The sequence below is a fragment of the Thalassophryne amazonica genome, chromosome 12 (assembly GCF_902500255.1).
Source record: "Thalassophryne amazonica chromosome 12, fThaAma1.1, whole genome shotgun sequence".
NCBI lineage: Eukaryota > Metazoa > Chordata > Actinopteri > Batrachoidiformes > Batrachoididae > Thalassophryne > Thalassophryne amazonica.
Genome location: NC_047114.1, coordinates 52,214,068 through 52,241,889, shown reverse-complemented (window position 1 = coordinate 52,241,889; position 27,822 = coordinate 52,214,068). Strand labels below are relative to the sequence as shown.

Below are 27,822 nucleotides of genomic sequence, written 5' to 3'. Positions count from 1 at the left end.
GCACGCGCCGGCCCTCTCCCTTCCGGGTCCGAAAAGGTTCCGCCCTCCCCACGCTCCACAGCCTCAACGCTCCGTGTGGCTACAGCTCCCCCTGCTGACGAAGCGATGGACACAAGCAGGGCCACATTTAGACCACCTAACAGACAGAGGAGGCTGGCCCGCGGGGAGTGCTTTGTCTGCGGCTCGAGTGAGCATCAGCTAAGAGACTGCCCCAATCGGTTAAACACCAATGCCCGCCCCTAGAAACTGGGCTTAGGGTGGGCCAAGACATTCACGTGGGACATACACATATTTCCACACGACTCCCAGTTACAATCCTGAGCGGGGATTTAACCCTTCAAGCCCCAGCACTGGTGGACACGGGGTCAGAAGGGAATCTGCTAGACAGCAGATGGGCTAGGGAGGTAGGGCTCCCTCTGGTGGCGCTCCCTTCACCATTGCAGGTGCGGGCACTAGATGGCACCCTTCTCCCTTTGATCACGCACAAGACACAACCAGTAACTCTGGTGGTGTCTGGAAATCATCGGGAGGATATCGAGTTTTTTGTGACTCCTTCTACCTCCCGCGTGATTTTGGGTTTCCCGTGGATGTTGAAACACAATCCCCGGATTGATTGGCCGTCTGGGGTGGTGGTGCAGTGGAGCGAAACCTGCCATCGGGTGTGTTTAGGATCCTCGGTTCCTCCCTGTTTACATGCTAAGGAGGAGATCAAAGTCCCTCCCAATCTGACGGCTGTGCCGGTTGAGTACCATGATCTGGCTGACGTCTTCAGCAAGGATCTGGCACTCACCCTTCCCCCGTGCCGTCCGTACGATTGTGCCATTGATTTGATTCCGGGCATTGAGTTCCCGTCCAGCAGGCTGTACAACCTCTCACGACCTGAGCGTGAATCAATGGAGACCTATGTCCGGGACTCGTTAGCTGCCGGGCTGATCCGGAACTCCACCTCCCCAATGGGCACAGGTTTATTTTTTGTGGGCAAGAAAGACGGCGGACTCCGTCCATGCATTGATTACAGGGGGCTGAATGAGATTACGGTTCGCAATCGATACCCGTTGCCCCTGTTAGATTCAGTGTTCACGCCCCTGCATGGAGCCCAAATGTTCACTAAACTGGATCTTAGGAATGCGTACCACCTGGTTCAGGTCCGGAAGGGAGACGAGTGGAAGACGGCATTTAACACCCCGTTAGGTCATTTTGAGTACCTGGTCATGCCGTTTGGCCTCACTAACGCCCCCGCGACGTTCCAAGCTTTGGTTAATGACGTCTTGCGGGACTTCCTGCACCGATTCGTCTTCGTATATCTGGACGATATACTCATTTTTTCTCCGGACCCTGAGACTCATGTCCAGCATGTACGTCAGGTCCTGCAGCGGTTGTTGGAGAACCGGCTGTTTGTGAAGGGCGAGAAGTGTGAGTTTCACCGCACCTCTTTGTCCTTCCTGGGGTTTATCATCTCCTCCAACTCCGTTGCTCCTGATCCGGCCAAGGTTGCGGCGGTGAGAGATTGGCCCCAACCAACAAGCCGTAGGAAGCTGCAACAGTTCCTCGGCTTTGCAAATTTCTACAGGAGGTTCATTAAGGGCTATAGTCAGGTAGTTAGCCCCCTGACAGCCCTGACCTCTCCAAAAGTCCCCTTCACCTGGTCGGATCGGTGCGAAGCCGCGTTCAGGGAGTTGAAACAACGGTTCTCGACTGCACCAGTTCTGGTGCAGCCCGACCCTGGCCGCCAGTTTGTGGTTGAGGTGGATGCCTCTGACTCAGGGATAGGAGCCGTGCTATCCCAGAGCGGAAAGACCGACAAGGTTCTTCACCCGTGTGCCTATTTTTCCCGCAGGTTGACCCCGGCTGAACGGAACTATGACGTTCGGCAACCGAGAGCTCCTTGCAGTGAAAGAGGCTCTTGAGGAGTGGAGACATCTGTTGGAGGGAGCGTGTGTGCCGTTCACAGTTTTCAATGACCACCGGAACCTGGAGTATATCAGGACCGCCAAGCGGCTGAACCCCAGGCAAGCCTGCTGGTCACTGTTCTTCGGGCGTTTTGACTTCCAGATCACCTATCGCCCCGGGACCAAGAACCAAAGATCAGATGCCTTGTCCCGGGTACACGAAGACGAAGTCAAAACCGAGCTGTCGGATCCACCGGAGACCATCATTTCGGAGTCCACTGTCGTGGCCACCCTCACCTGGGACGTGGAGAAGACCGTCCGGGAGGCCCTGGCACTGAGCCCGGACCCCGGAACTGGACCAAAGAACCGTTTATACATCCCACCAGAGGCCAGAGCTGCAGTCTTGGACTTCTGTCATGGGTCCAAGCTCTCCTGTCATCCAGGGGTGCGTAGGACTGTGGCAGTTGTCCTGCAGCGCTTCTGGTGGGCGTCTATGGAGGCCGACGTCTGGAAGTATGTCCAGGCCTGCACCACCTGTGCCAGGGGCAAGGCAGACCACTCCAAGACACAAGGACTTCTGCAACCTCTTCCGGTGCCTCATCGCCCCTGGTCTCACATTGGCCTGGACTTTGTCACGGGCCTCCCGCCGTCCCAGGGCATGACGACCATTTTCACGATAGTGGACCGTTTCTCCAAGGCGGCCCACTTCGTGGCCCTCCCGAAGCTCCCTATGGCCCAGGAGACAGCGGACCTCCTGGTCCACCACGTTGTGCGTCTGCATGGGATACCAACGGACATTGTCTCGGACCGTGGTCCTCAGTTCTCCTCACAGGTTTGGAGGAGTTTCTGCAGAGAACTGGGGGGCCAACGTGAGCCTCTCGTCCGGGTATCACCCTCAGACGTATGGACAGGCAGAGCGGGCCAACCAAGAACTTGAACAGGCCCTCCGCTGTGTTACATCCGCTCACCCGTCAGCCTGGAGTCACCATCTGGCCTGGATCGAGTACGCCCATAACAGCCAGGTGTCCTCTGCCACCGGCCTCTCCCCGTTTGAGGTGTGTCTGGGGTACCAGCCCCCATTGTTCCCTGTGGTGGAGGGAGAGGTCGGTGTGCCCTCGGTCCAGGCCCACCTGCGAAGATGCCGGCTTCACTGCGGATCCACCCGGTCTTTCATGTCTCCTGCATCAAGCCATACCACACCTCAACCCTCTGCACTCCTGGACCAGCGCCGCCTCCTGCCCGGATCATCGACGGGGAGCCTGCATGGACGGTTCGCAGGCTCCTGGACGTCCGTCGGAAGGGCCGGGGGTTTCAGTATTTGGTGGACTGGGAGGGGTATGGACCAGAAGAACGCTCCTGGGTGAAGAGGAGCTTCATCCTGGACCCGGACCTCCTGGCCGACTTCTACCAACGTCACCCGGACAAGCCTGGTCGGGCGCCAGGAGGCGCCCGTTGAGGGGGGGGTCCTGTTGTGTGGGCCGCCAGAAGAGGAGGTACTGCTGGCCCACCACCAGAGGGCGCCCTGCCTGAAGTGCGGGCTTCAGGCACGAGAGGGCGCTGCCGCCAGGGACACAACCGGGAGTGACAGCTGTCACACATCAACTCGTGACAGCTGTCACCCATCTTCATTTCATCACTCCATAAATGCCGGATGTCATCTCCACCTCGCTGCCGAGATATCATCTACCTGTAGAGGTAACGACTCTCAGCCGTTCGTGTGCTTACACATAAGTCTTTGTTCTGTACGTGTTTTGCAGGAGTACCTGTTTAATCTCAGGACAGCAGGAGCTGGTGATTGGGAGCTAGGACTGCATTCCTTTTCCCCCTGAGAGACAACTGCATTACTCTGCATGTTCTTGTATTAGAGGTGGAGGTGATATTTCCACCATTGTTGTTACTGGGTGTGCACGCACCCACCTCTTACTGTTTTTGCTCCTCGCCAGCAGTACCAGATCCGACATCCGGAGACTGTGGCCTACTGGGAATTCGGGACTTGGCGGCTCCAGTATTCTCCAGGTTCGGTGGCGGAGGAAATTGTATGGTTCCGGTTCTTCTCAGGACAGACGTCTTCTATCCTCGAGCCTGCCCACACGTCACCTTTCTAGATTGACTGTTTGCATAAATTCTGTAATCATCTGTGTTCTGGTTGTGCTTGTTTCACAACAGTAAAGTGTTCATATTCGAACATTCATTTACGCCCCCTGTTGTGGGTCCGTGTCACTACACTTTCCCAACAATCACGAGTGTCAAGATAATTGGCATCAAATGTCAAAATTTATGTTTTGCACACCAATTTGCACCAAACATGGCACACATATAAATTTACCAAAGGTTATTCATTTGCGGGGACTGGGGGGTGGGGTCATGTCTGTCTGTTTGCTTATTTGTTGGCCTACTCCTCTCAGGTCCATTTACTGATTTTATCCAAAGTTAGTATGATTTAGGCCACAGCTGATTTGTACCACACACTTATGGCAATTTTCCACCGGACTGTACCAGGTGAACTCGATTTGCCTCGACTCAACTATAATTGCTTGTTGTACCAGATCCTTCCTGTCCACTGCCAACTGTAGTACCCCAAATTCATCATAGCACTGCCACATGAAGCTGCCATGATGGTGTCTTCAACATGACAGAGAAAAGAAAAAGCGCAATATACACTAATCACTAGTTTAGCTTTTGCTTTATAGTATAGTACAAACAGCATGACTTGTCAAAAGATATCTTAAAAATGGCAGGTTTTCAGAACATCTTTTGTCTACTATCACCAGTGGTGGGCACAGCTAACTGAACAGTTAACTTTTATAATGCTAAACCAATAAACCGCTAAAAAATTTAGTGGAAGTTACCACTAACTAATACTGTCTCGGTACACTGTCTGCTACTGATAAGCCAGTTAAGAGTTTAAGCACCGCAGGGGCTGCTGGGTAAATTCAAAGGCAATCACAAACACAAAACAAACAAAAAAAAAAAAATAAAACCCCAAACACTGTCATCTTTATCAAAAGCAGTAAATCACAGCATTAGAAGTCACAGTTTATCTCTATATTATATCTTTGTAAACCATTAATAGAGCTGTGTTCACAAACACAAAACAAATGCACAAAAAATAAAAAAAATAAAATCCCAAACATGGTCACCGTCTTCATAAAAAGCAATAAATCGCAGTATTAATAGTCACTGTCTTATCTCTGTATTCTCAAGGTCGGCACCGCGTTACTCTGGCGAAGTGGCCAATCCGAAGATGAGAATTCTTACTTCGATGACTAGCTGCTCGGTGAAAACACGCTCGGTCTGTATGCTGTTCTATTGAAATCAGCCGTTTTTTTTATTGCCTCTAACTTGCTTCTAACGGCCAGCTGACAGCTATCATTGCCTGGAACGGTGAGATTTATACAACCCCAATTCCAATGAAGTTGGGATGTTGTGAAAAATGTAAATAAAAACAGAATACAATGATTTGCAAATCCTCTTCAACCTATATTCAATTGAATACACCACAAAGACAAGATATTTAATGTTCAAACTGATAAACTTTATTGTTTTTGTGCAAATATTGCTCATTTTGAAATTGATGCCTGCAACACATTTCAAAAAAGCTGGGACAGTGGTATATTTACCACTGTGTTACAACACCTTTCCTTCTAACAACACTCAATAAGCGTTTGGGAACTGAGGACACTGGTTGTTGAAGCTTTGTAGGTGGAATTCTTTCCCATTCTTGCTTGATGTACAACTTCAGTTGTTCAAGAGTCCGGGGTCTCCGTTGTCGTATTTTGCGCTTCATAATGCGACACACATTTTCAATGGGCGACAGGTCTGGACTGCAGGCAGGCCAGTCTAGTACCCGCACTCTTTTACTACGAAGGCACGCTGTTGTAACAAGTGTAGAATGTGGCTTGGCATTGACTTGCTGAAATAAGCAGGGACGTCCCTGAAAAAGACGTTGCTTGGATGGCAGCAAGTGTTGCTCCAAAACCTGGATGTACCTTTCAGCATTGATGGTGCCATCACAGATGTGTAAGTTGCCCATGCCATGGGCACGAACACAACCCCATACCATCACAGATGCTGGCTTTTGAACTTTGCGCTGGTAACAATCTGGGTGGTCTTTGTCCTCTTTTGTTCGAAGGACACGACGTCCATGATTTCCAAAATCAATTTGAAATGTGTACTCATCAGACCACAGCACTCTTTTCCACTTTGCATCTGTCCATTTCAAATGTGCTCGGGCCCAGAGATGGTGGCGGTGTTTCTGGATGTTGTTGATGTATGACTTTCGCTTTGCATGTTAGAGTTTTAACTTGCACTTGTAGATGTAGCGACGAACTGTGTTAACTGACAGTGGTTTTATGAAGTGTTCCTGAACCCACGCGGTAAGATCCTTTACACAATGATGTCGGTTTTTAATGCAGTGCCACCTGAGGGATCGAAGGTCACGGGCATTCAGTGTTGGCTTTCGGTCTTGCCGCTTATGTGTAGAAAGTTCTCCAGATTCTCTGAATCTTCTGATTATATTATGGACTGTAGATGATGGAATCCCTAAATTCCTTGCAATTGAACATTGAGAAATATTGTTCTTAAACTGTTGGACTATTTTTTCATGCAGTTCAGTGGTGATCCTCGCCCCATCTTTGCTTGTGAACGGCTGAGCCTTTTGGGGATGCTCCTTTTATATCCAGTCATGGATATAAAAGGAGTTTATACCCATGTATATATATATATATATAGTATATATAAAGGTTCCAATGAGGTGTTCTTTGAGCATTCATCAACTTTCCCAATCTTTTGTTGCCCCGTCCCAACTTTTTTGAAACATGTTGCAGGCATCAATTTCAAAATGAGCAAATATTTGCACAAAAACAATAAAGTTTATCAGTTTGAATATTAAATATCTTGTCTTTGTGGTGTATTCAAATGAATATAAGTTGAAGAGCATTTTCAAATCATTGTATTCTGTTTATATTTACATTTTACACAACGTCCCAACTTCACTGGAACTGGGGTTGTACACCAAGCTGACCTGAAATGAACCATTGTACATTAAATTGACTTTGACGAATCTGATACCTTTGAAAAGTGACCAAATTACACGTATTTGTATTGAGTTCTCACCAACAAAACCCGCCCCTCGAGGTTAAATGCCCAGATGACCGACCTTGAGAATTATATTCATAAACACAGGAATGGCTCACTTGTGTTGCGTTCAATACGACTGGTAAAATCTACACCTCATCCGTCGTGGTGAGCTTCCCCACCGAAGAAAACCCACAAAATTTAATCTTTACATAAAAATACAGCAAAAGTAAAGATCTGCATGTACACGGTGTCTTTAAAGCAGACACACTAACTGTTGATTTACGCTACGGGAGTTCATGTAGACAAAACACCGGTGCTGCTGTCACGCTCTGATCGCTTACCCCGTCTTTTATTATGAAACAATGCTGAATTTATGTGGAGAAGATTGTTGTACAAAAGCTTCAGATATCTGTCGCTGAGATAGATGATGACTGGAGTGCAGTTTTAAGCAGAAACAAGGCGATAATCTGTAAATTGCTGCTGACGCGCCGAAATGACGCATGTGCAAAGAAGCAGGGAGAGAGTGCTCAGAAGGGGGAGGACTGAGCTCCTCACCGTGGCCAGACTGTTGCAGACACACAACAGACAGGAACTAACATGCATGATTTCAGGCTTTACAAACTATTTTGACCGTTAAACTTTACTCACTTTACCAGCAAAAAATGTTAGCGGACTGAAAGTTAGCAGAACTAAATTTAACAGAAGGTTTTCAAAGTTAGCTGAAAAACCAATCCGCTAATGAAAACGTTAACTTTGCTAATTAGTGGTTTGCGGATTAGCGGAACTGTGCCCACCACTGATTATCACACACAATCATGCAGTAATATTGATGATTCTATCTGATCAATCAATAATCTAGTGTTTTCACATCACTCTTTGGTATCATCTCAGCTCACTTACAACTATGATGGATGTGATACCAAAAACATGATCAGGTACCAGGTTTAGTCTATGGAAAGCCAAAAAACTGCAGGTTGAATTGAGCAGGTACAATAAAGTGAAAAAGCGGCATTAAATGGATTTTACAGCTGCCATGGCAATGTTAGCCAGAGGTCAATCATTTGGGTGAAGGTGAAGGTCACAGGGGTCACATGTCAGATTACTGAAGTCATTGCTGACTTCATGCCCACAGGTACTATTACCTAGTTTAAGCCAAACATACCCAATTGATTGAATACCGTTCTTGTATGATTTGGTGAACTGTTGTTTTCTGCCCAGTCTGGTCACATCCAGCCATCCTCCATCATTGTCAATAACACCAGAGTGTATCCCAGCTCTACATACGCTGGACTGCTGGAGACACAAAGGCAAATATAACATAGGAATGCATCACAAGGCACACAGAAGTGTTAGAAATGAGACAGCTTGAAAAACATTTGCATAAATCTCCAAAGCTGAGCTGGAGAAGGTGATCATGATAATACTTTATTGTACAAACTGATGTACTTTGCAATTTTAGAACAAAATGTGTTTCTGTCCTATACCAGCAGACTTGGCAAATTACACTCAACAAAAATATAAATGCAACACTTTTGGTTTTGCTCCCATTTTGTATGAGATGAACTCAAAGATCTAAAACTTTTTCCACATACACAATATCACCATTTCCCTCTAATATTGTTCACAAACCAGTCTAAATCTGTGATAGTGAGCACTTCTCCTTTGCTGAGATAATCCATCCCACCTCACAGGTGTGCCATATCAAGATGCTGATTAGACACCATGATTAGTGCACAGGTGTGCCTTAGACTGCCCACAATAAAAGGCCACTCTGAAAGGTGCAGTTTTGTTTTATTGGGGGGGGATACCAGTCAGTATCTGGTGTGACCACCATTTGCCTCATGCAGTGCAGCACATCTTGAAGAGAACACCTCTCCAACGTGCCAAACGCCAGTGAATGTGAGCATTTGCCCACTCAAGTCGGTTACGACGACGAACTGGAGTCAGGTCGAGACCCCGATGAGGACGACTAGCATGCAGATGAGCTTCCCTGAGACGGTTTCTGACAGTTTGTGCAGAAATTCTTTGGTTATGCAAACCGATTGTTTCAGCAGCTGTCCGAGTGGCTGGTCTCACAAGATCTTGGAGGTGAACATGCTGGATGTGGAGGTCCTGGGCTGGTGTGGTTACATGTGGTCTGCGGTTGTGAGGCTGGTTGGATGTACTGCCAAATTCTCTGAAACGCCTTTGGAGACGGCTTATGGTAGAGACATGAACATTCAATACACGAGCAACAGCTCTGGTTGACATTCCTGCTGTCAGCATGCCAATTGCACGCTCCCTCAAATCTTGCGACATCTGTGGCATTGTGCTGTGTGATAAAACTGCACCTTTCAGAGTGGCCTTTTATTGTGGACAGTCTAAGGCACACCTGTGCACTAATCATGGTGTCTAATCAGTATCTTGATATGGCACACCTATGAGGTGGGATGGATTATCTCAGCAAAGGAGAAGTGCTCACTATCACAGATTTAGACTGGTTTGTGAACAATATTTGAGGGAAATGGTGATAGTGTATGTGGAAAAAGTTTTAGATCTTTGAGTTCATCTCATACAAAATGGGAGCAAAACCAAAAGTGTTGCGTTTATATTTTTGTTGAGTACAGTATATACACAGATGCTACTATTGATCAAAACTATTAAAGAACAGTTTGTTTTCTTCCAAACAGTGAGTTTATTTTCTTCCAAACAGTGAGTAAAACATTAAACCAGAGTAGTGACTTGTTCCAACAAAAATGGAACACACACATAGACAGGAGAACAGGTGTACCCGTAGACCACTTCACACACTCACACACACACACACGCACCCACCCACACACACGGAGTGTACGCTGAAACAGGAAGACAGCAGGTGTGAACGCGGGGTGGAACATGGGAAACAGACCTAAATATTTTTGGAGAAATTAGCAATTTTAGCTATCCAGTAAACAATGGACATTGTGCTGCAATGCACCATGGGAGTTTGGGGTTTTGAGGTTTTAAATGTTGTTATTGTGGTTCATGTTAGTTTAACAGTGTTGTTAGTGCTATTGATTTATTGTGTTTTTGTAGTTCAGTTGGTTTTGTCAGTTTAGTTAAGTGTAATGTTGCTCTTACCATGAGCAAGTTAAGTCTCATGTTGGTACCATGAGTGAAAACTGGACTGATTTTAATGTCTTTATTCACTGTCTTTTTAAAATCAAATTAAAAGTATATATATATATATATATATATATATATATATATATATATATATATATATATATTCAACAAAAATATAAATGCAACACTTTGGTTTTGCTCCCATTTTGTATGAGATGATCTCAAAGATCTAAAACTTTTTCCACATACACAATATCACCATTTCCCTCAAATATTGTTCACAAACCAGTCTAAAGCTGTGATAGTGAGCACTTCTCCTTTGCTGAGATAATCCATCCCACCTCACAGGTGTGCCATATCAAGATGCTGATTAGACACCATGATTAGTGCACAGGTGTGCCTTACTGCCCACAATAAAAGGCCACTCTGAAAGGTGCAGTTTTATCACACAGCACAATGCCACAGATGTCGCAAGATTTGAGGGAGCGTGCAATTGGCATGCTGACAGCAGGAATGTCAACCAGAGCTGTTGCTCGTGTATTGAATGTTCATTTCTCTACCATAAGCCATCTCCAAAGGCGTTTCAGAGAATTTGGCAGTACATCCAACCGGCCTCACAACCGCAGACCACGTGTAACCACACCAGCCCAGGACCTCCACATCTAGCATGTTCACCTCCAAGATCATCTGAGACCAGCCACTCGGACAGCTGCTGAAACAATCGGTTTGCATAACCAAAGAATTTCTGCACAAACTGTCAGAAACCGTCTCAGGGAAGCTCATCTGCATGCTCGTCGTCCTCATCGGGGTCTCGACCTGACTCCAGTTCGTCGTCGTAACCGACTTGAGTTGGCAAATGCTCACATTCGCTGGCATTTGGCACGTTGGAGAGGTGTTCTCTTCATGGATGAATCCCGGTTCACACTGTTCAGGGCAGATGGCAGACAGCGTGTGTGGCGTCATGTGGGTGAGCGGTTTTCTGATGTCAATGTTGTGGATCGAGTGGCCCATGGTGGTGGTGGGGTTATGGTATGGGCAGGCGTCTGTTATGGACGAAGAACACAGTTGCATTTTATTGATGGCATTTTGAATGCACAGAGATACCGTGACGAGATCCTGAGGCCCATTGTTGTGCCATACATCCAAGAACATCACCTCATGTTGCAGCGGGATAATACACGGCCCCATGTTGCAAGGATCTGTACACAATTCTTGGAAGCTGAAAATGTCCCAGTTCTTGCATGGCCGGCATATTTACCGGACATGTCACCCATTGAGCATGTTTGGAATGCTCTGGACTGGCGTATACGACAGCGTGTACCAGCAACTTCGCACAGCCATTGAAGAGGAGTGGACCAACATTCCACAGGCCACAGTTGACAACCTGATCAACTCTATGTGAAGGAGATGTGTTGCACTGCATGAGGCAAATGGTGGTCACACCAGATACTGACTGGTATCCCCCCGCCCCCAATAACACAAAACTGCACCTTTCAGAGTGGCCTTTTATTGTGGACAGTCTAAGGCACACCTGTGCACTAATCATGGTGTCTAATCAGCATCTTGATATGGCACACCTGTGAGGTCAGATGGATTATCTCAGCAAAGGAGAAGTGCTCACTATCACAGATTTAGACTGGTTTGTGAACAATATTTGAGGGAAATGGTGATATTGTGTATGTGGAAAAAGTTTTAGATCTTTGAGTTCATCTCATACAAAATGGGAGCAAAACCAAAAGTGTTGCGTTTATATTTTTGTTGAGTGTAAGTAAAATTTCTCATCATACAGCTGTATTTTGAAGAAAAGGCAAATTTAATTGATATGTAGGAAAAAAACAAACAATTTTTTTCCCTGTACCTACTTACTTCAATTAAGGGTCACATGGGGCAGGGAATCAAGCGTATTCCAACAGTCAAAGGGTGAGAACTAGGGTACATCCTGTACAGATTGCCAGTATATCGCAGGGCCACATACGAGGTCTGTCCAAAAAGTATTGTACCTTTTTATTTTTTTCAAAAACTATATGGATTTGAATCACGTGTGATTACATCAGCCAAGCGTGAACCTTCATGCGCATGCGTGAGTTTTTTCACGCCTGTCAGTTGCGTCATTCACCTGTGGGCAGGCTTTGAGTGAGCACTGGTCCACCCCTCTCATCGTTGTTTCATTGCGAGGAAATGGCGGAATGATTTGGGCTTTTTTTCCATCAGAATTTTTTCAGAAACTGTCAGAGACTGGCAGCTGGAAACCATTCGAAAAATTTTGATGGCTTTCGGTGAAAATGTTACGGGCTTGGCAGAGATTAAGGAGTGTTACTATCACTTTAAGGACGGCCCACAATGGCGCACGGCACGCCGCGCTCCGAGCTGCGACGACAGGCAGAAACCACCAGATCATTTCTAAATGGATGGCTCTGTGGATCCAGGACCGTCGTGTGCAATTTCTCTGGTTATCACAAGAGCTGGACATCAGCCATTTTCCGGCAGATTTCACTTTTAACAAGAGATTTTGTCATGGAAAGCCGCACGGAGGCTTCGCGCGTCACAACGGCAAGCGAGACAAAGAACACCTCCGTTTTGGCATGCCAGAGGACAAGTTGGGACATGCCCAGCTCTCCACAATTTCTCTTATACTCACTCGACTGGTAAGCACTGAAAGCCAAGATAGGCATGTTACACTTAAATGTATTTCTGTGTTTGTGTTTCTCTCAAAATAAATTTATGATGTAAGGCTTCAACCATATTATAAATATTCTTTGAGAAAAAATAATGCATTTAGGTATAACAGCTTTGGGTAATTTAATTAATTTTTTTTTTTCAGTGCAGGCTAAAGAAAAAAGGATTAAGGACAAAGCATTTTGCACTGATCAAGAACCAGCTGCTCTCTACAATTCATTCATTGCATCACAGACATACCATGTCATAATATCCAGTCCCAACTACTTTTCCAGGCCTGTCCAGGCAGCCCGGTGGACACTCATATCTGTGGGCAGAAAGAGTAGTATGTTAATAAACACATTGAATCTGTGCTTTGTGATTGGGCAAGTTTTCATGCGAATTATCTGCATAGAACATGAAAAATGTGAGTCCTTGCATTTGTTCTATTCCATCCCACATCACAGAAATTGATGCATTTCTACATCTAAATATTTTCCACAGCAAGGTGCATCTCAAAAAAATTACAGTATCGTGACAAAGTTCAATATTTTTTGTCAGGTATTTCAGAGTGAAAAATTTACATATTCTATTTAAACTAAATTAAAAACAAAAATGTTTCAGTGATTTTTGTCATTTTAATTTTGATAATTACAGCCTCCTCCTCCAAAAAAATAGAAAATGCATATCTCAAAATATTAGAATATTTTTATTTCAAGTCACTATTTATGCAGTATGAATGCCATGAATCTCTCAACTCTGGTTCAGTACACACAACCACAATCATGGGGAAGACTGCTGAAGTGACAGTTGTCAAGAAAGCACTCATGGACACCGTCCACAGGAAGGTTAAGGCACAGAAGGTCACTGTTAAAACCTCTGGTTGTTCACAGAGTTCTGGATCAAAGCATAGTCATGAAAGTTGAGTGGAGGGGAAAAATGAGGTTGAAAAAGCTGCACAAGCAACAGGGATGACCATTAGCATTCAGAAGATTGTCAACCAAAGCTGACTGAAGAATTTCAGGGAGCTTCAGAACTAGTGGACTGAGGCTGGAGCCACTGCTACAAGAGTTGTGTTCGTGGTGCCACTCTTGAACCAGAGACAATGTCAAAAACATCTTACCTCAGCTAAAGAGGAAAAAGAACTGGACTACTGCTCAGTTGTCCGAAGTCCTCTTTTAAGGTGATAATAAAGTCAGCATTTCATTTAAGGTCCAGAGTCTGGAGGAAGAGTGGAGAGACAGAAAATCCAATGTGCTTGAAGTTCAGTGTTAAGTTTCCACAGTCAGTGATAGTTTGGTACCATGTCATCTGCTGATGTTGGTCCACTGTGCTTCATCATGTCCAACGTCAACCCAACTGTCTACCAGGAGGTTTTAGAACATTTCATTCTTCCATCTGATGACAAGCCTTATGGAGATGCTGATTTCATTTTCCAGCAGGATTGTCACCTGCCCACAGTGCCAAAACTACTAACTGGTTTACTGACATGGTGTTACTGTACTTGATTGTCCCCATAGACAATCCCTCATAGATTATCTATGGGGTATTGTCAAGAGGAAGATTAGAGACACCAGAACCAGCAATCCAGCAGACCTGAATGCTGCTATCAAAGCAACCTGGACTTCCAGAACACCTCAGCAGTGCTGTAGGCTGACTGCCTCCATGCCACACTTCACTGAAATAGAAATTCATTCAAAAGGAGCTGCAACTAAGTACAGGGTGAATAAATGAATCTAAATTTTCAGAAGTTAGACATTTCTGTATTATAACAACTTTTTTTTTTAAAGTGACCCGCTGAAATAGTCTAATATTTTGAGATATGCATTTTCTATTTTTTGGAGCTGTAGGCTGATTATCAAAATTAAAATTAAAAATGACTGATAATTTTAGTTTCTATGTTCTAAAACTATAACTGAAATACCTTCTAAAAAATATTGAACTTTTTCATGATATTCTAATTTGTATGAGATGCACCTGTAAGAGCGGTGGAGCACCTCAGTAACAGTTGCTACAGGGAACTAGGTCCTTCCAGTGGTGCCAGACACCACACCTGTCAGTGAATGCATTATCAGGCTGTGTGAGATATTGAGCTACACCTTTTCTCCACGGCTTTACTCGCTGATTGACGACTACTGCAAGCGTGACACTACACTGGTTTTGGTTGATATCAGCGTTAACTACTGGCATTGACAGAGCTGGTTACATGGACTGTAATGGCCCAAACATCACATAATAGTCCAAAATACAAAATGATTCACCTCTCGATAATTTATCCAATTTCTCTTTATATAGTCAAAGTTTCTTACCAATTACACCACATTTATTTCTAAAAATAAAAGCAGCAATGTTTAAAAAATAGGAAATTGACTTTATTTGAAGATTCATTCAATTATTAGTGATTTGTCCCTTTAAATACCATCTAAACTAATTCCCAACAGTCACGGTGAGCAAAAGACAACAACAACAACAACAACAACGAAAGGGCCTACATTATATTGCTGGATATTGCTGTGGAGCGGTGTCTACCTGTTACACGTTGTTCCCTTGCACTGATCTCTCAGTTTAGTCTCACAGTCAACCTGCTGACCTGAAGTCACCAACAAGAAAGAGCTTTTGAAAAACTCATATTAATAAAGAACACGTTCATGTGAGAGAGATGCAGTGTTGTGGTGTCAGTGCTTACACATCTGCTCCGTGCTGATGACCTGGTTGCTCTCGAGGTTGTCATTGGTTGAGGGGTTAAGTGACTCGACTTTTGGGCGAGGCTCTCTGACCCTCAGCGTGTCTGGTTCAGGTTCAATGTAATTTGTCTCCTCGACCTCAGGAGCCAGTCGTCTCTCAACTCCATCATCTGTAAGCAAAGATCCCGGGTTAGTTCGAGGTCATTGTTTTCTTCTAATTTCTTCCTCCTGACATGATACAATCCCAAATCAGAAAATGCTGGCAATATTGACAGTGCAAATAAAAAAAAAAGCAAAAAGGAATGATTCTTATTTTTACTTTGACTTCTATTTCATTGCAAACAGTATGAACACAAGATATTTCATGTTTTGTGTGATAAACGTGTTTTGTGTGGTAAACCTCATTTAATTTGTTAGTATACATCCATTCCTGCATTTCAGGCCTGCAGCATACTCCCCCCCACCAAAAAAAAAAAAAAAAAAAAAAAAATGTTGGGACACTCAAGCATTTATTTCTTTATAATGTTGCTGTTCCTTCTTACAACACTTGAAAGACATTTTCATGTTCACAGCTAGTTATTCCTGTTATGTTTATCAATGTCCGAGTGAACCCAATATGCAGGCAGTGAGGAGACAGGAGGTAAGTTGTAAAACCAAGGTGATTTAATATTCCAATAGTGACAAACAATCCAACCAAGTGATGTGCAAGAACGTGCATAAAAACGAGTCTAAACACAAAAATGGAATCCGTCCCCCAGGAACAAAGGAAAGAACAAATCACAAAAACTAACCGCAGCGTAAACAGGAGGCGATAACAAACTCACGGTACTTACAAACAGCAATAAACAGGACAGACCAATGTGAAACAGAGAAAATGGTGTGGCTTAAAAGCAAAAGGAAGTAATGAACAAATAAACAATGGGTGTATGAATTAGGGAGACAAGGTCAAAGGTCATGTGACAAACTAACAACCAAAAGGTGAATCGAAACTAAACAGACATCTAAGGGTGAGTAGAAACCAAAACATAATAAAAAAATAAAATATAAAAATCACAAAACCAAAATACAAATCCAAGCAGACAAGGCAAATACAAACATGGAACTTAATAGTGTGAAAAAAGCAAACAAGGAAAACTAACACAAAGAACTAAGAACATATAAGAAGGCAAACAATAATCAACCTACAATAGGAACTGCACAAAAACAAAACTAGCTCCAGGAACACAAGCAGAATATAAATGCGTAACTCAAGTGAACAGCGTGCAAACCAGGGGACAAAACAACATGAAAAACAGGTGACCACAGGAAAGTGACAAAACACATAGATACACAGACAGAGGACGATCACAAAGATGATGAACAGATCGACTACAGACACAGACAAAGGACAAACCACCATGAGGACACACACGTATGACAGTCAAGGGGACACACACACTGAATACAAAAGGGGTGCAGGCAGAAGACCATAAACACACGAATGTAGACACAGAAACAGACGGGCCCGGATACAGAGGACACTTGCACAGGACAGAGACATACAGGGAGGACACGTCACAACAGATACTTTACATTGTCCATGGAGAAATATGCAAATCCCTTTAAATCTTTCACGCATTTGTTGACGAACTGGAGATCCTCTTTCCATCTTTGCTCCTCAAAGACTCAGCCTTTTGTGGATACTGTTTTTGTACCAAATCATAATGACAATCACTTGTAGACACCACCTGTTTGACATAACATCTTGATTTATTTACTTATATTACCTCATTACTATCCCTAAATTGCGATATCACAACTTTTTTAGAAGATGTTGCAGACCTTAAATGGAGGAATGGATGTATATTAACAAATGAAATGAAGTTGGCAATACAAAACATAAAATATTGTGGGTCATACTGCCTGTAATGAAATAGAAGTAAATGCAAGAATCACAACATTTTTTTTTTTTCATTTTCTATACATTGCAACTTTTATCTTCTAGTTCAACTTGTGATCAGTCCTGGAATAATAGACCTCTGATACAGTAGTAGTACGACACGGTGTTTACATGGATTTGATGAAGTAATTTATGCAATAAGAAGCTAACAGAATCAGAGGGCTGACAAACTGCACAGACAACACACTCATTCAGTAAAATAATAGTGTTTCTGGCAATATAAAAGGGTAAAATGTCTGCAACAAACTTACCTTTGTAGCAAAGATTGTCTCTGCACCCTCCGGCATAGCTGGCTGGACAGGCAGAGCACGGCGAGCCATATTTATATGGAGCATGACCCCACCAATTCCCTCTGGGTGGGGTGGGGGGGTGGGGGGGGGGGGGGGTGTGTGTGTGGAGGAAAATAAAAAAGAGAGCCATAATAGGACTCTGATTTACACAAAGAAAAACTACACAAAAAACTTAAATATGTCATCTCATTTTTATTCACAAGACACTTATAATCACCAAAACCAATTCATAATAAGAATCTCTCTTCAGAAACCTTATTTGTTTGACCTGTTGGATAATCCAGTAAGCAATAGTGGTGTGTGTGTGTGTGCACGCGTGTGTGTGTTTTTTAGTGCATCCCCAATACAGAACACCAATAGCATTCACTTGTGAAAGAGATTTCTAGTGTTGACATTTACATTGCTCTTGGTTATAGAGATGGAAGAGAGAGCAGATGAGTAATGTATGAACGGTATCATCTTCTTGTTTCAGCTGCTCTTGTGTGAGGTCACTACAACACATCAACTCCATCTCATCCTGTCCTCTGCATCTCCTTCTTAAACACCAACCTGCATGTCGTTTCTCAGTACATCCATACACCTCCTCCTTGGCCTCCCTCTCCTCCTGCCTGGTGGCTCCATCCTCAGCATCCTTCTCCCGAGATACCTCCTCTGTACATGTCCAGACTTTCTCAATCCCACTTTATATGAACAACAGCAACGTGGTGGATCGTCCACTTTTGGGTTTTCAATATTGAAGATTTCCCATGATGCTCTGCATGTACTGGCCTATTGCTGCCAACCAATAGGCGGCACACTGCACTGTGTTGTGAAACCACTCAACTGATGCAGTATTGTTTTTAACAAAAATTTCCCATGTTAAGTATTTCAGTGTAAAGTGTTAAAATTCTGGCGTTCATTCCAATTAGGATTTACATCATGTTGGTGTTCAATAACACTGTCTTAAACTCAACTCTCTACAAGTGTAATTTCAATTTTGTCCAATGATTTAGAAATGACATAAAAGGAGTTCTTGAGGGAACACATTCTATGCAATGATTCAGTTGCACTGGACCACATTATCTCATGCAATCACAAGACTGTATGTTTGAACTCCATCTGGGACAAGGCAACACTATCGGTGTGTTGAAAACTCACTTTCTAAAGTGTTAAAGTTGTTAAGTGTGAGTACATGCAGGCGTATCAATGCTAGTTTTTGCAGTTGTTAATTTTATACTCAGCACCCTCATCCTCCAGATCACCAGACCACTGTGGAGGTGGTCTAAAAATGAGTTGTAATCAGTCACAGAGCTGACTTCTTCATATCGTCCATCACAAGAAAGTGCTGGCACCTACGTCTACCAAAAACCTGCTCTAATGTCCAGCAATGTGTATTTCTTTGTTTATTCCAAGTGATATGCCAACTACATAGGCGGGTTCACAACACACACACGCCCTGCTTGCCTGCACATGTTGCTACATACTGTATGCAAAAACACAATTTTTTATGTGCGAGCTCTTCAATGAAATGGTCAGGTCAGGTTTGGGAGCATATGCTGGAGCCCCGTGTCGCAGCATTCACCACCTTGTGCACATGTCTCAGTTCCTGGACAGCAACTACCAAAGCAGACAACCAATTCATCCCCACCTCTCAAAAGTTACACCCCGTTTACACCGAGTCTACGTCCGATGTGTTATTGAAAAATGGCCTCTTACTTGCAGTCACTCTCACTGACTCTCACTGGGGTTGCAGGCTGGACACAATGGGGTCTCCATAGTTGGAAAAAAGATCCCTCTTGGTTGCCTTCACTCTCCACCGGTCTCCAACAGGTGTGCGAGTGTATTGAACTGTTTAAAACACTCGCAAAAGTTGTGGGACCAGTTAAAAGATACATGGGTCTCATAATGGGTCTTGATAAACTCTCACATCTCACCTCACTCTCAACCTGATCCTATGGATGGTAACAGATTCTCAATTGACTGCATGGGGTTGCATCAATGATCGCAAATTTTGACATATTTTTCACTGGCACATTCAGTCACAATGCAAGCTCGGTGTAAACACAAATAAAAGATCAAAATGGAGACCAGCCAAGACTTGACAAAATGTTATGATCATGTAAGTCTTGTAGGTCTCGGTCCAGTGTAAACAGGGCATTACTATCTATCTGCCTCAACCGGGCAAAACGTGGGTGTCTGCTTGACCTTCTCCAGTCACTGGGGTTTTTAACTCTGAGGAACCTGGATTATGCCCAGAGATACACGTCACATGGCCAAAATGTTGGCGCAGATGCTCCTGCACAATCAAGAAATAAGCCATTCATTTAATGCAAAGTCATTCCAGTGGTACCCAAAGATCCTCCAAAGAGACGTGATACCAAAGACATCTTGTCACCACCTTAGGCCACAGGTTAGAGTCCAAGTCTCACAACCATACAATACAGGAAGCAGGACCCTCATTCTCCTGCAAAGATATCACTGTCATCAAACATATCTGTCCAATGATGTCATACCACTGTAAGCTCTTCCCAGGCATCTCTCGATCTCAAAGTCTGAAGACCAAAAGGTCACTGCCAAGATAAGTGAATGTCTCCACAAGTTTGACACTTTTACTACTTCCAGATACACAAATGAAATGACATGAAGTGAATCACTGTATACTGAAGAAATGAGTCCCTTACGGTGGAGAGTAGTTGCAGACCAGATAGACAGCTTTTGCCCAGATCATCCCCCACACATTCATGTTGTAGCACACATTGATGGCACAGCCGATGCGATTGCTTGTGGCCCACACCAACTGAAAAATGAAAGACAAACAGTGTGCAGTGTGGGCAGGAAATGATTCTGTCCAGGGTAGTGAGTACTTTAGTGAGACAAAAGGTTACTGACTTTGAAGTCACTTCAATTATAAATCAGAAAAAAATAAGAGGTGGAGGTGATGTCTAGCAGGGCTTTTCAACTCCAGTCCTCGAGGGCCGGTGTCCTGCAACTTTTAGATGTGTCACTGCTTCAACACACCTGAGTCAATTAATGAGGTCATAGCAGCTTTCTGGAAAACTTGACTGCATACTGAGGAGGTAATTCAGCCATTTGATTCAGGTGTGTTGGACCAGGGACACATCTCAAAGGTGCAGGACACCAGCCCTCAAGGACTGGAGTTGAAGACCCCTGGTCTAGTGGTTAAAGCGTTGGGCTTGAGATCCTCAGTTCAAATCCCAGCCTGACCAGAAAATCACTAAGGGCCCTTGGGCAAGGTCTTTAATCCCCTAGCTGCGCTTGGTGTGTAGTGAGTACCTTTATATGGCAGCACCCTCATTAGTTGTAAATCGCTTTGAGCGTCTGATGCAGATGGAACAGCGCTATATAAATTCAGTCCATTTGGAGTGAGGTTTAGGTAAAGTAATCTGCTATAATATACAGGAACAGATTAACACCTTTCACTCCTCTTTTGTTTGGAATTCACAGAATAAAGGGTTTTAGAAGTGATAAATATCTTAACAGATAAAGAAAATTGCCCATATTTTCTTATAAAAAGATTTCTTCATGCTTCCACACATTGAACACCCAAACAGGGCTTTCCACTTAATTAGATTGGATCTATAAGCATGTGAATTTATAATGAGATAAAATTCTATGAATGACTAAAATGAACAATGATCATGTGATTGGTAACCAAACACTGCGTGCACATGGTGTTGTGATAAGTATAATATATAATGGAAGCGCTTACCTGAGTGTAGTGAGTGCAGACAGGTCCTGAACACCGGAACGGGCAGTGGGGGTTACACTCCTGTGAGTACGGGTAAGTGTAGTACCTCACCTCATCATACCAGGCCTGGACATGGAACGTAGGAGGTCGGTCCCTAATATCACAGAAAAAGGTATTGTAAGATGCACCAGAGCATAAATCACAGTACCTCCCAAACTAGTAAGAAAGAATGAAAAAAAACAACAACTAATATTTATGAAAATACGATAAATTCCATAAATGACTGCCACCTACTGCATGTGGTGCCCACCTTCACATGAGCCAACAACTTAGTGTAGTTACTGCAGAGAGAGGTATGATGTCCACTACATCACCAAATATGGGATGATATATATAAAAAAGAATAGGAACGTGAAAACTGGAATTCAACAGAGGGTAGAATGTGTGAAAGGGGACTATGCCAAAACTTTTCACTAGGGTTGAGACGACTAATGAAAATCATTATAGTCAACTAGTCGGGTATCATTACTCATCGACTAGTCGGTGACTAAATTTGACACTGAATGAATAAGCCAGTTTTGAATCTTCATGGTGAAACACAAATGTGACATTTATTATCATAAATATAAGCACAAAATCACAAATACAAAAAACAGCATTCTGTGTTTCGCAGTTGTGAATCTCACGCTGTCCCACAGTCCGTGAGTCACGCAAAAAGTTGGTTTCAGCAGAGCTCCTGTGTCAGGAGCTCAGCACTCACAGTGTAAACACACCTCATGAAGTACGACAATAAGACAACATCGGGGCACAGCAGAAGTCCATCACAGGTGCTACACCTCCTCTAGAGAAACCTCAACTTGGGAGAACATATCATCATCATCATAATCGCTCATGAACTCGCAAAATCAACGGCATCCACGTCCTCACTTTACCATTATTTAGATGCACTGTGAGACAGCGGAACTCTGCTGGCACCGCAGTGCATTTTGGAAAGTGCAGGGGGCCGCCAGGAGGATTATGGGAAATGCTGAAGTACCGAGTTAGCACAAAGACAATACCTGCATTCATTTACCAGGCACAGACTACCCGTTTGAGCTGACCAATTCACCTGCCAAGGTTCACACACTTTCTTCAATAAGTGAAGGGAGCGTTGGCAGTTCCACCAGGTCTATTCTTTTAAAGGTTAAATGAACTTAATTTATTTTGACTAGTCGACTAATAAAAAAATAGTCTGATGTTAGCGAGTTGTAGTCCACTATTATGATGAGTCATCCCATCCCTACATTTAACTAGTGCATGCTGTGATGCCACCTGGCCACTCTGGCATCTGTTGGATGATTCAGCAGTGTGCATCCACATCAAATTATTAATTTCCTATTGAGAAGCTACAGTCAAGTGTGCGGGGGTAGGAAAAATAATCAGTACAATATTGTGACATTTATTTTTACAAGATGAAAATAGATTTTTTTAAAAGTTCAGAATCCTTAACATCATGTCTGTTTCAAGCACACCTCTGTTTTTCCAAACCATGAGAGACTGCACTAGGGAATTTCCCCAGAGATCAACCTCAGCAGTAACTCAATTTGCACTTTAAGGAGTATCACCCAGAGAGTGCAAAAATGAAAGATGAAAGATTTAATTTATATGTGAAAAGGCTGAGATGTTTTGGGTGTTCATGAGCCAAATGCTGCAAGGGTCAATGCAGCAAATTCATGTGCACTCCGGCAAGGGTCCCAGCCAGACATTCGACTGCTCGGCTTAACTCGGCTTGGACTCGGTATCTAATTTTGTTCGTTCGAACACGGAATATGTTTGTCTGAGATGTCAATAAGAGTTTTCCTCACTGATGTGCTCTAACAGTGCCAAACCCCAGTGCAAACCACTTCTTTTTTTTAACACTTTATGCAGCCAAGCCCTGGGTTGTAAAACACGCACTGGAAGGCTGCACTTCACTTCAAAAAGCATTTTCTTGATTTAAATAGCAAATATGCAGTATAATTCTCAAAACTCTGCAAATAAGATTTATAATATAGTCTCCAGAGAGTATAATTTAACTTTTCCCATGGCCTAGTGTTACAAAAAGCAAGCTAAAATCACAAAATATTATAATATTAAATTGCAATACTTGCAAAATCACATTAAGGATCACAATACATTTCGAATAGGCACCTAAGTGTCGTGATACGTATCACATCGGAAGATAAGTGTGTTGGCCCAGCCCTGCTAGCATGCATACTGCTTGTTTTCAGTTCTGAAGAATATCTTACAATGTCCTGGATCACCAGAGTTACTTACTTGTGTGATCAACATCATTTGTACATACACACCTTCCCCAGTGGGCTCCAAGGTTTTGTCCTATTTGTGTCAACATGTAGCTTGGTCCGTGTTCCCATCTGCAGGTGTAAGCCCAATGCTCTGCACTCCGCTCGAGCTCATAGTCCCACATCTTGGCAGCACAAAGACAAAAACAGACAATACAGTGTATCAGGATTTTAAAAGCATTCTTGAGAGAAATCTGAAAGGTCAGATAGGTTATATTCAATTTTTTTTTGTGTGTTTGTTGGGCCTCAGTGTGAAGTTCTCCAGCTTGGACCTCAGAGCAGAGAATTCCACTCCAGATCACCTGTATAATTAAGTGGAATAAGTAGCCACTTTGGTGTAGTTGTTGGTTTAAATACTACTGATTACATTTTCAGATTTCCATCTTTCTCTTGAAGAAAACTAAACTGAAAACAACTAAACATGGTCAGTGGATGCAAGCTGGAGAAGTGACAAAAAGGTCGAAGAAGGAACTACAGTACCTAATCAGAGGGTTCGCTGACTGGAAGGTGATGTAACAGCATTTGCTCATCCTCATTATCACTACTAACATGCCTTTAAGGCCCGGTCCCACTGGCGTTTAGGAAGATTTGTGTATGAATTGCACACAGAATTGGTTTATATTTGCTAAACATCCGCAATATCCGTGAACCATGCTTGTATGAGTTGGCCGACATCCGCACACGTCCGCAATTATCCGCAGAGGCACGTATTTCCATTGCCAGGATTTTTTAGCTGCACAAAATTTTGGTTGCGGATGACATCTGCCTTACATACTCTATACATACTCAATCTATGCGCTGTATATCCGCCGTTATCCACTGATATCCGCAACTGACGGGGTATTGCGGCTTGGCAGCAGACTGGGACAGTGTGCAAAATGGATATATAGCGTGCCTATCACGTCCACATCACAATCTAAAATAAGTTGTAGCGAATGCATAAAGATTGGCCACGAATAAAGTGTTTGTATTACATCTGCTTTGCATCTGATTTGCGGACAATTTGCAAATGCATAACAAACACTTCACATAAACCCAAAGTACTATATAAATATGGCAGAAATCGACATACCTGCCAGTCATTGCCAGTCCAGCTGTGGAGATGTACAGATGTAGTTATGGATTCCCAAAGACATACTGTGATAGTTGCTGCCATCCAACAACATACCAATCAATGTGTCCGAGTCCAGCAATTGCTCCAGAGGCTGTGGTGTTGGTGAGAATAGTGATATCGAAAGGCCTGAGTGCGCTTCTTTTATGAGCGCAATGCAGATGCCGCGCATGTGCAATACAACCGCTGTTTACGCAACACATGCGCAATGCATTCTCAATACATCCGTCATACTTCCGTGATAATTGCAATGTGTCCAATCTGTTTCCTCAATACATGCGTTATACATCCGTGATTGTTTGTCATATATCCACTATGCATTATTAATATATCCGTAATTCATACTGAGAAATTTGTCATTTTGGCCAATTTTGTTGTGGACGACAACGAATGCCAACATTTGTATACTCAATTCATGCGCAATTAATCCTCTCCACAGTGGGACTGGGCCTCAAGGTTTTTATTCTGCAAATGACATGGCAATTCCTGGTTGGTTTGTATGTTGCTTTTAAAAGTAGTCACTTTACAACTTAATGTTGTGGTTCTTTCAGTTTTTCACAAACTTGCCAAAATCTGTGATAAAATATTAATATTACAAAGTACCTTTATGTCTGTAGTATATCACATAATGAAGTGAACTCATGAGGTAGTTGTGGCAGACAACTCAAACTGCATGCTACATATACGCTATCATGCCTTGTTCCGAGGTCCAAATACCGCCACTGGGAGACCGGTGTCGCAGATCGAACGGCCCCAAATAAAAATCAGTCTGCCCTGCCTCCACTGCGCATGCGTCATTTTGGAGCTCAGCAGCACGTCTGACACAGAGTCTCTTCACCCAAAGCGATCAAACGGATTCATGGGATTTTTAACCATCAGATGACAAGGTAAAAACTCTTAAATCCTTCTAAAGTCAGTTTTAAGCAGAAACAAGGCCGTTTTAAACAGAAACAAGGCTTAAGGCCACACCACTTTGAATACGCCCGATCTCGTCTGATCTGATCTTGGAAACAAGGTGATACTTGGTGACGTTTTGAAATGACCGATGCACATTGAACACATCAGCTAGCAGCTCATGCAGCTGTGGTGCTCTGATTGCTTCCTCCATCTTTTATGATGAAATAATGCAAAGTTTATGTGGAAATTATTGTTGTACAAAAGCTTCAGATATCTGTTGCTGAGATAGATGATGACTGGAGTGCAGTTTGAAGCAGAAACGAGGTGATAATCAGTGAACAGCGGCTAACGACGTATGCGCAGTGAAGGCAGGGCGGACCAATATTTTAAGGGGGATCGTTTGGTCTGCAACACTGGACTTCCTCTTTGGCCGCACCCAGACTATGGAACAAGCTTCCCCCCGAGATCCGCACCACCACTGACCTGGGACTTTTAAAATCTAAATTAAAAAGCTTCCTTTAAAGGATGGCTTTTGCACAACCAGCAGCGCTCTGACATTTTATTTAGTTCTTAACCTGCAAACATTTTGGATGTATATTTTTATTGATGTGTCTGTTTTTATCTTTTGATTTATTCTCTTAAGTTATTCCCTTGTTTTTTATCTGACTGTGAAGCACTTTGGTCACTATCTGGACTGTGGAAAGGGCTATATAAATAAAGTTTGACTGATTGACTGAATGATTTATTCACATAATTACCACGTATCGTCTACTAAAAAAATCTTGTTTACATGATCCTCGAAATAACTCATTTGAAATTGGGTGAGCTATTTAAGATGGAACAATTTCCCAGCTCCCCCTCCGCTGCTGCTACCACATCATTGATGCTTCTATTCTCCGCCTCGACCCGAGCATCCACATTTGGGCTCTGATCATGGGGAGAAATTTTTTTTGTGTGTCTAAACATTAGTCCTTCATATCTCAAGCAATCATCAGAGGGGACGTGATGATGACTGGAGCCTCTCTGCCAAACTCAAAACTATATGCTGCTGTTGCTTCTACATGACTTGGTTAAGTGATGTATTTATTTTGGAGAAACTCCATGGCAAATACAATGAGTTTGCTCTGTGAAATGCTACCCAACATGAAGCACATGCACAAGGTTTGAAGTTAGTTGATGTAAACTGACATCTTGAAATTTCTGAATTACAACTACCAAAAGTATAATAATCTATGACTAAATGTTAGTTTCCTGTTGTGTGGGCCGCTGAAGAGGAGGTACTGCTGGCCCACAACCACCAGAGGGCACCCTGCCTGGAGTGCGGGCTCCAGGCACAAGAGGGCGCCGCCGCCTCACAGGAGCAGCCGGGGTGACAGCTGTCACTTATTACCTGTGACAGCTGTCACCAATCATCTGATCTTCAATCGTATATCAGCAGGACTACATCTCCACTTCTTTGCCGAGATATCGCTATGCTTAGGAGGTAACGAGCTCAGCCAATCAAGTTGTCTTTTCGACAGAAGAATATTGTTGCTTTGCGTTTTTTGACAGCAGACTTTTCAACGAGAGGTGGAGGTGGATTTCCCACCATACGTGTTGCTGGGTATAAACACACCTACATCTAACTGTTTTTGTTCCTCGCCAGCAGTACCAGATCCGACAAGCGGAGGCAGTGGCCACCTGGGAGTTCGGGACTTGGCGGCTCCAGTATTCCCGGGGTTCGGTGGCGGAGGAAATCGTGTGGTTCCGGTTCTGCTTTGGACAGACGTCTCTTATCTTCGAGCCTGCCCACATGACACGTTCTGTAAATTGACTTCATTGCATACTATTGTGACCTGCCGTGTTTGTTGTGCTCATTCACAACAGTAAAGTGTTGTTATTTGACTTCCTCCATTGTCCGTTCATTTGCGCCCCCTGTTGTGGGTCCGTGTTCCTACACTTTCACAACAGTTTCCCCAATGACTCATTTTGTCAACTCAAGTAAAATGTTCTAACTTTAATTACTGTTAGTACTGACAAGTGACTGTGTAGGCCTGATAAGCAATGCAGCTTCTGGTTAGTACTTGGATGGGAGACCTCTTCGGAATACCAGTGGCTGTGTGTTTCTCCATGTAACACTGGAGTTGGGTCAGGAAGGGCATCCGGCGTAAAACTTGCGCCAAATAACAATGCGGATCTGGCTCTG

The 27,822-nt window shown here is 43.6% G+C and overlaps 1 protein-coding gene across 1 annotated transcript in view; it reads right to left on the bottom strand.

Moving 5' to 3' along the window:
- The window catches only part of LOC117522132 (cysteine-rich secretory protein LCCL domain-containing 1-like), a 63,809-nt gene that overhangs the window by 8,017 nt on the left and 27,970 nt on the right, over nucleotides 1–27,822 (bottom strand). The window contains exons 3-10 of the mRNA XM_034183514.1: nucleotides 23,636–23,754; nucleotides 21,330–21,462; nucleotides 20,281–20,396; nucleotides 17,582–17,682; nucleotides 15,394–15,561; nucleotides 15,237–15,297; nucleotides 12,969–13,035; nucleotides 8,131–8,261 (exon numbers count right to left, since the gene is read on the bottom strand). Coding sequence (XP_034039405.1) covers nucleotides 8,131–8,261; nucleotides 12,969–13,035; nucleotides 15,237–15,297; nucleotides 15,394–15,561; nucleotides 17,582–17,682; nucleotides 20,281–20,396; nucleotides 21,330–21,462; nucleotides 23,636–23,754 — 896 coding nt within the window. The remainder of the gene's footprint in view (nucleotides 1–8,130; nucleotides 8,262–12,968; nucleotides 13,036–15,236; nucleotides 15,298–15,393; nucleotides 15,562–17,581; nucleotides 17,683–20,280; nucleotides 20,397–21,329; nucleotides 21,463–23,635; nucleotides 23,755–27,822) is intronic.